This window comes from Saccopteryx leptura, chromosome 2, assembly GCF_036850995.1.
Source record: "Saccopteryx leptura isolate mSacLep1 chromosome 2, mSacLep1_pri_phased_curated, whole genome shotgun sequence".
Lineage (NCBI taxonomy): Eukaryota > Metazoa > Chordata > Mammalia > Chiroptera > Emballonuridae > Saccopteryx > Saccopteryx leptura.
In genome coordinates, this window is record NC_089504.1 from 64,011,677 (window position 1) to 64,021,114 (window position 9,438).

The following is a 9,438-nucleotide window of genomic DNA, read 5'->3' on the forward strand; positions in this document are numbered from 1 at the left end:
CACTTCTTTGTGTCTCAATCTAGGAAGATTGTGTAATTCTAGGAATTGATCTATTTCCTCTAGGTTGTTGAATTTCGTGGCATATACTCTTTCATAGTATTCCACTATGATCCTTTGTATGTCTGTGGTATTTTCTCCTCTTTGATTTCAGATTTTGTTTATATAAGTCCTTCCTCTTTTTTCCTTAGTGAGTCTAGCCAATGGTTTGTCTATTTTATTGATCTTTTCAAAGAACCAGCTTTCTGTTGTAATAATTTTTTCTATAGTTTTTTTGTTTGGTTTTTTTTTTTTTTGCTTCTCTATTTCATTTAGTTCTGCTCTAATTTTTACCATTTCCTTTCTTCTACTGACTTTGGGTTGCCCTGTTTTTATTTTTCTAGTTTTTAAGATGTGATGTTAGGTTGTTTACTTGGGATCACTCTTGTTTCTTGATATAAGCCTGTAATGATATAAACTTCTCTTTTATTACTGCTTTTGCTGCATCCCAAACATTTTGATATGTCATGGTGTCATTCTCATTTGTCTGTATATATCTTTTTATCTCTGCTTTTATTTCTTCTTTGACTCAGTCATTTTTAAAAGTATGTTGTTTCACTTCCACATTTTTGTGGGTTTCTTTACTTCCTTTTTAGAGTTGAATTTTAATTTTAAAGCCTTATGGTCAGAGAATATGCTTGGTATAATTTCAATCTTACTAAATTTGTTGGTGTTAGTTTTGTGGCCCAATATATGGTCTATCCTTCAGACTATTCCTGGCACACTAGAAAAAAAAATGTATAATCTGAAGTTCTGGGATAAAATGTTCTGTAAATGTTTATTATGTTCATTTGGTCAAGTGTGTCATTTAAGGTCAATATTTCTATATTGATTTTGTTTGGATGATCTATCTAAAGTCATCAATGGTGAGCTAAGATTTCCAAGTTTGATTGTTTTTGTCTGCTTCTATTTTTAGATCAGTTAGTTGATGTCTTATATATGTATTTAGATGTTCCCTGGTTTGTTGCATATATTTTAAAAGGTGTTATGTCTTCTTGATATAGTGTCCCTTTTATCATTATGAAATGTCCATCTTTGTCTCTGGTTACTTTTGTTGTCTTGAAGTCAGTATTGTCAGATATGAGTATGGCTACACCTGCTTTTTTTTTTTGGATATTATTTGCTTGGAGAATCATTTTCCAACCTTTCACTTTGAGTATACTTCTGTCTTTGCAGCTTAGATATGTCTCTTGAAGCCAGCATATGGTTGGGTTTTGCTTTTTGATCCAACCTGCTACTCTGCGCCTTTTTAATGGTGAGGTCAGTCCATTTACATTTAGTGAAATTATTGACACTTGGGGATTTCCTATAACTATTTTATGTTTTGTTTTCTGGTAGCTCTGTGTCTTGTTTGGTTCTTTTCTTTTGTGTGTTTGTAAGTTGTTTTTGTGTGGTGGTATTCCTTACTTCTTTTTTCCATTTCTTCTTTTTTTAAGCTGTTTCAGTAGTGGCTTTTTCATGGGTGGTTACCATTAGGTTATTAAGAGAAAAATGTTCATATGTATAAGAGTTAATTGTCTTATGAGTGCTTCTGCACTCCATTCTCCTTTGCTGCTCAGTTCTTTATCCTCTCCCCTTTATGTTATTGTTGTCACAAACTATCCTTATTTTTATTGTGACCCTGTTGGCACTTTTACTTGTAGTTTTGATTTGTTTTGTTCTTTGTATCTGGTCAAATAACCCCCTCAAGTATTTCTTGCAGTGGGGCTTTTCTAGTGATAAATTCCCTCAGCTTCTGTATGTCTAGAAAAATTTTTTTTATATAAATAAATTTTTATTTATTTATTTTTTTTACAGAGACAGAGAATGAGTCAGAGAGAGGGATAGACAGGGACAGAGAGACAGGAATGGAGAGAGATAAGAAGCATCAATCATTAGTTTTTCATTGCGCGTTGCAACACCTTAGTTGTTCATTGATTGCTTTCTCATATGTGCCTTGACCGCGGGCCTTCAGCAGACTGAGTAACCCCTTGCTTGAGCCAGTGACCTTGGGTTCAAGCTGGTGGGCTTTTGCTCAAACCAGATGAGCCCGCACTCAAGCTGACGACCTTGGGGTCTTGAACCCAGGTCCTCTGCATCCCAGTCCGACGCTCTATCCACTGTGCCACCGCCTGATCAGGCTGGAAAAGTTTTTATTTCTCCATATTTGAAGGATAACTTTGATTGATATAGTATTTTTGGCGGGTAATTCCTCCATTTCAGTACTTTGAATGTTTGGGTCCACTCTCTTCTGGCTTGTAGAGTTTTTGCTGAGAAGTCTGATGTAAGCTGATGGGCCTTTCTTTATATGTCATGTCCTTTTTTTTCCTAGTTGCCGTGAGAATTCTTTCTTTGTTATTGATTTTTGACAATTTTATTATGATGTGCCTTGGAGATGGTTTGTTTGGGTTGAGGTAAGTTGGTGTTCTGTTTGCTTCTTGAATTCAAGGATCTAACTCTTTCCATGGGCTTGGCTAGTTATCAATTATTTGTTTGAATAGGCTTTCCATTCCCTTCTTCTCTTCTTCTTCTTCTTCCGATATACCCATTATTCTTTTTTTTTTTTTTTTTTTTTTACCATGCAATGAAACTTTTATTAACATTTTGAACAGGTTTAGCTATTACTGAAATGGTGATTTCTAAACTTAAATTGGGGCAAATAGCTAGAATGCAGAGTAATGCCATTACTGGGCACTATGAAAGCAAAACTGAAGAATTAACAGCTACCCCTCAGGTGCAGAACCAGGTGCAAGGTGGACTCTTTCTGGATGTTGTAATCAGAAAGAGTGCAGCCATCTTCCAGCTGCTTGCCTGCAAAGATGAGCCGCTGCTGGTCAGGGGGGATGCCTTCCTTATCCTGGATCTTGGCCTTCACATTCTCGATGGTGTCGCTGGGCTCCACCTCCAGGGTGATGGTCTTGCCAGTGAGGGTCTTCACAAAGATCCGCATTCCACCCCTCAGACGGAGAACCAGGTGCAGGGTGGGCTCTTTCTGGATGTTGTAATCAGAAAGAGTGTGGCCATCTTCCAGCTGCTTGCCTGCAAAGATGAGCTGCTGCTGGTCAGGGGGGATGCCTTCCTTATCCTGGATCTTGGCTTTCACATTCTCGATGGTGTCACTGGGCTCTACTTCCAGGGTGATGGTCTTGCCGGTCAAGGTCTTCTGCATTTTGACCTGCTAACGAACGCCTAGTCTGCCCATGTTGAGTCGCTCCAACAACGGCAAACAAAACCCCACACCAAACGCCAGTCACCTCTTATACCCATTATTCTTATATTGCTCTTTCTGATGAAGTCAGACAATTCTTGTAGAGCTGTATCATTTTTTAAATTCATGAGTCTCTCTCTTCTTCTCTCTGTAGCATTGCTACATCTTTTTCAGTTCAGGTATTGAGTTCTTCATCTCTGTATGGTTCTTTTTAAAATTTTTGTCTCCTTGGTGAAGTACTCATTTTGTTCATTAATATTTTTTTAGCTCATTATTGCCTATTAGTGTTTTCTCACACTTCATTTAGTATTTTCAGAACTTCAATTTTGAACTATCATTTAACTTTAAGGTTTCCATGTGATTAAGATTGCTTTATAGAGATTTTTCAATTTCTCTCTGAACTACACATCTTTCTTGTATAGCCATGGTATTTGTTTTCTTCTTCCTTGGTAGCATTTGACAGTGGTACTGTTAAGAAATCTAAGAAAAAAACAACTTTAGTTGATTCCACATGCAGATCTTTTTAGACAAGCCTGCAAGTTCAGCTGGGGTTCTTTCACTGCATTATAGTTGTTCTGTTGATATTTCAAGGGAAGAGATCAAGGGTATTTCTCACACTGCCATTATTCTGACGTTCAAGAATCCATCCTGTTCAATATGTCCTGCTTTTGCACACTTGATAGATTGTCAAATTCTTCAGTGCTCTGACAAGCAAAGTTCTGTAAAGAGCCCAGATATGACTCTATTATTTAGGAAGGAACCCCAATAGCATCCTGTACATTGCCACCCAGAGCTGTCATAACCTTTAAAATGAAAGACTCCATGTTTCTGATTCTAATACAGGTAGGCAATGTATTCTACTGCCTGGTTTGTTTTTTGTTTGTTTTTTGTATTCTTTAATTGATTTTAGAGAGAGGATGCAAGGGAGAATGAGAGAAATAAATTTTATCTTACACTTATTTATGTATTCTTTTATGTGCCCTGGTCAGGGATCAAATCTATGACCTTGGAGTATCAGGACAACATTCTAACCAACTAAGCTATCTGACTAGGGCTTTCCACTGCCCATTAATAACCACTACTTAAAATACCCCCAAAAGAACACAATTTCACTTTTTAAATTATTAATACTCTATAAGATTTAATCAAACTGAAAACTTGTATTTTACTAAATGAAGTTCTGGCTATCCAATAGGGCTCAACTTTGCCAGATTATAGAATTTCATTCTACCAACTTAACATCATTTTCATTTATAGACCTGTGGTCAGATGTTACTTTTTGTAGACAGAATCTTTTGCCAAGTCAATGAAAGCCAGAATCATGCCATTCTTTAAGGGGAAACACCAAGGCTCGTGTACATTTTCTCTGAACTGATTAGACAGTAAAGTTGACAAAAGCAAGATGATTTCCAGCCACAGTGGCCATATGAGAGAAACACAAAAAGGTAGTAACAGGATCAAAGGCTTGAATGCCCACCATGGCAAGTAACAGGTCAGCAAAGTTCAGAACAGTATAACAGGGAACTATTAGATAAGATAATCTGAGGTCAGCAAGACTTTTGGTAAAAAGAAGATGCAGTAAAACATGTACAGTAGTCCCAACCCCCCCTTAACCACAGGTTTGCTTCCATGGTTTCAGTTACCTCTGGTCAACCTTGGCCCCAAAATATTAAATGAAAAATTCCAGAAATAAAAAATTCATTAGTTTTAAATTGTATAATCCTGGTTGGTTAACTCAGTTGATTGAGTGTCCTCCCGAAAATACAAAGTTGCCGGTTCGATCCCCAGTCAGGACACAGAGCACACACAGGAAGCAACCCAAAAATGCATGGCTAGTGGAACAACAAATACTTCCCTTCCCCCTCCCTTCTCTCTTCCTTCTTCTCTCTGTGTCTCTTTTTCTTTTTTTATTCAGTGAGAGGAGAGGAGGCAGAGAGATGGACTCTCACGTGCGCCCCGACCAGGATCCATCCAGCAAGCCCACCATGGGGTGATGTTCTGCTCATCTGAGGCATTGCTCCTCCGCTCAGCAAACAAGCTCTTCCCAGTGCCAGTGGTGGAGGCCATGGAGCCATCCTCACTACCTGAGGCCAACTCACTCCAATCGAGCCATGGCTGTGGGAGGGGAAGAGAGAGAGAAAAAAGAAGAAGCAAGAGGCCCTGGCCGGTTGGCTCAGTGGTAGAGCGTCGGCCTGGTGTGCAGAAGTCCTGGGTTCAATTCCCGGCCAGGGCACACAGGAGAAGCGCCCATCTGCTTCTCCACCCCTCCCCCTCTCCTTCCTCTCTGTCTCTCTCTTCCCCTCCCGCAGCCAAGGCTCCATTGGAGCAAGGATGGCCCGGGCGCTGGGGATGGCTCCTTGGCCTCTGCCCCAGGCGCTAGAGTGGCTCTGGTCACAACAGAGCGACGCCCTGGAGGGGCAGAGCATCACCCCCTGGTGGGCAGAGCGTCGCCCCCTGGTGGGCATGCCAGGTGGATCCCGGTCGGGCGCATGCGGGAGTCTGTCTGACTGTCTATCCCTGTTTCCAGCTTTGGAAAAATACAAAAAAACAAACAAACAAGAAGAAGCAAGAGGGGGAGGAGTGGATAAGCAGATGGTCACTTCTCCTGTATGCCCCGACTAGGAATTCAACCCAGGACATCCACATGCTGGGCCAACACTCAACCACTAAACGAACCAGCCAAGGCCTCTCAATCTCTAAAAATCAATAAAAATTAAGCCTTGGCTGGATAGCTTTGTTGGTTGAAGCATCAGTCCAGAACATGGGGGTTGTCAGGTTCGATTCCCTAGTCAGGGCACATATAGGAGCAGTCTGATGTTTCTGTCTGTCTGTCTGTCTCTCTCTCTCTCTCTCTCTTTCTCTCCCCCTCTATGTCTCTCTGCCTCTCTCAAAATTAAATAAATAAATAAATAAATAGCCTACCATTCTGAATAGCTTGATGAAATCTTGCACCATCCTATTCCATCCCACCAGAACATGAATCATCCCATCCCTTTTTCCAGTGTATTCACACTATATACACTCCCCACCCATTAGTCACTTAGCCATGTAGGTTATCATCTCGACTGTTGCAACATCACAGTGTTTATGTTCAAGTAACACTTGTCTTATTTAATAATGGCACCAAGCACAAGAGTATTGATGCTGTCAACTAGGATATGCCAAAGAGAAGCTGTAAAGTGCCTTATTTAAGTGAAATGGTGAGTACAGTTCAGTAAGATATTTTGAGAGAAAGATCATATTCATATACATATGTGGGTATAATTATTCTATTATTAGTTATTGTTGTTAATCTCTCACAATGCCTGATTTATAAATTAAATGTTATCATAAGTATGTATGCATAGGCAAAACCCAGTATTTATAGGGTTCAGTACTATATACTGCAGTTTCAGGCATTGCTTGTGGGCTGTTGGGGGGGGGGTATCTTTTAACATATCTCCTGGGAATAAGGGAAAACTACTATATAGCCCAGGGGCACTTCCAAGCACTCCGGAAATGTTCAGGTCAGTGGGTATGTGCTGAGCTTTAGGAACTAGACTTCAAGCCCTAGCTCTATCACTGACCCTCTTTGTGGTAATGAGCAAATTACTCAATCTTTTGAACACAGTTGAATTTCAGTCATCTAATTAAGGATACTGGGGTGATAAAAAAAAAAAGAACACCCACAAAACCATCATAGAATGGTTTTAATGGGTAAATAAAATAATGCATATAAAAAAACTGATTAATGGCTTGCATCCTGATGCATCAGTATTACATGGTCATTCCTTCTCCTAGATTTTGAAGAGCTTTTTCTGGTAAGAATAAGCTTATGTTTTCTGAATGGACCTCCTCGTCTATCCAGGAGGCCTCAGGGAATGTGATAGAAAATAAAATCTATTATTTCAGTGGACTTAGGCATCTCTCAAAATCATTCCATCTCATGGACCTCCTCACACCAAATCTTGATTGTCCATCCTGCATCAGTGGTTAAATCCTTAGCCTAATCCTGGTGGGATCCACCATTCTCTGAGTATCTGTCTAGGTCTTGGGAGGGTAATTACATCAGTAGCCTCAACATTATTTTTTCAAATGCTCCTTGCCATGTATTTGGCATTTTGTTTGGAAGGCAGTAAACTTTCAAGGTTGTACACAAGGTCACACTTTGCTTCAACCCTCTTGCCCTCAACGCAGATGCACGTTCAGTCTCCAGACACTGTGGAAGCATTTTGTTTAGGGCATCTGTTTGCAAATTGCACTTGAATATCACCATCAGCTGGACTTGGTTTTAGTCCAATTCTCCCCACAAACAAATGAAATCAGTAACTCAGATCATATTTATGTCTGAAGAAACTGCACATTTTACAAACCTTCTGTTTGAGAACAGGATAAATATGACCTTATAGCAATGGATTTTAACTTTTTTGGTGTCATGAATTCTTTTGAAATTCTCGGTGAAAGCCGAGTTATCTACCCAGCGGGGGTGGGTGGGTGGGGGGGTGGGGGGGGAGGATAAAAACACAAATCGCATAAGCAAAACTTTAAATGTTTTATTTTGACTTATATTTGTCTTTATATACACAACTCTCTATCTCTATCTCTCTCCATATATATATATATATATATATATATATATATATATATATATATGAATTTGTATTGTTTGTGTACAGGTGGTCCTTGCTTTGCACAGTAGTTCTGGACTATAAAAATAATTGTGCAAATTGAAACCATGCAACGTGACCTTAAAATAATGAGAAAAATTACAACTGTTTAACATTTTTTTGGTAAAACATTAAAAACTCTCATGGTTAGTTATTAATAAAGGGGAAAACAAAAAATAGTAAAATTGCTATTTAGAAACATTGAGAATTGAAGTATTATGTTTTTTTGTAAAAAGTTTAGTAAAAATACTTGCCCTCTTTTTGCCAGATAACTTGATGAGGTTGAGAGCATCTTCTCTATGCCTTGTCAAATTGTAATACATACTCCGCTCTAAATTTGGATCAGTTTCAAATATTTTATCCTTTATGCTTTCAATGTCATGAAATAATTTTAAAAGTTCTCTTAACATTCCTTTTTTTTTTTTTTTTTTTGGTGTCACTTTCTGTAAGACACCTTTTTTTTTCTCACAACCACGTTTGTTGCTCAGGTTGGTAAGTGGGCCCTCACTAAGCTTCTCCTGTCTCAGACCTCGAGTTTTTTAATGGCAGCATTTTCAACAATCCCACTGTCAGCTATTTCTTCTATTGTCTCCATTTAGTGAAATTCAAATTTATCTTCCAGTGTTAGCACTAATCTTTTCTTTGCTGCACCTAAGTCCCTCTTTGGATCAATCATTTTTTGCAAGTTGTGACAGGATCTATTACTGGGAGACTTAGAGGCAAACAATTAATTGCTTTGCTGTGTGCTAGTGAACTGAATAAGAAATGTGGAGAGACAGATCACCAACAGTCACTGACGAAATAAGTCTTAGTGAGTGGTCATTGATCATGGTGTGCATCTATTATTTAGGGAGCAGTGAAGTCTGTACTTAATCCAATGATTCATGATTAATATAAGGTGGTAACTGAAATTGGAACCATGTTGATGTGGGTTTTGTGTTATTTAACCCATAGTAACAAATCTGTTCATATCAGAACTGAATAACAATTGCTTGTGTTTGTATATATGTATAATTTATACATTCTAAAGAAAAATGGATCATATCATACATACAAGGTTTCACTTTTTTTCTACCTAATATATCTTGGCACCTGTCCCATATGGTCACATACTATCATGTGGATGTACCCAATGCTTATTTAACTATCTGCCAATGGATGGACATATGGATGGCTTTCATTTTTTGTGATGTCATCCAATGTTGTAATGAATATTCCTATTCGTTCAACTTTGAAACAGATTACAAAACCTATGTCATATTCCCACATGTCATATTCCCATATTTGTGAAAATTTATCCATAGGATAAATTTCTAATAGTGAAATTGCTAGGTCAAAAGTATTGATAAGTATTACAGTCCTCAAAAAGGTTACATCATGTTACATTCTCACCTCTTTTCTCCAAACCAAGAGTTTCCCCTCTTTTCTCCAAACCAAATTGTTGGGGGTTTTTTCTTAAAATATTTTGTGATATGAATAGATTAGAATCTGCCACAATGGGGTGGGGGTTAGGGAACAAATTGTATTTTGAACGTGACAACTCTTTTTGTAAGGGCTTTCCTACACATT

At 38.5% G+C, this 9,438-nt stretch overlaps 1 protein-coding gene across 1 annotated transcript; it reads right to left on the bottom strand.

Annotated features, from left to right (window-relative positions):
- Positions 1 to 2,569: 2,569 nt before the first annotated feature.
- LOC136391369 (polyubiquitin) lies at positions 2,570 to 3,184 on the bottom strand. Its single transcript, XM_066362995.1, has one exon. The coding sequence runs from the start codon at positions 3,182 to 3,184 to the stop codon at positions 2,732 to 2,734; it is 453 nt and encodes a 150-aa protein (XP_066219092.1). The 3' UTR covers positions 2,570 to 2,731.
- Between the last annotated feature and the right edge of the window lie 6,254 nt (positions 3,185 to 9,438).

Bases quoted from the DNA above. Each gene is read 5' to 3' on its own strand.
- LOC136391369 (XM_066362995.1), bottom strand. From the start codon at position 3,184: ATGCAGAAGACCTTGACCGGCAAGACCATCACCCTGGAAGTAGAGCCC.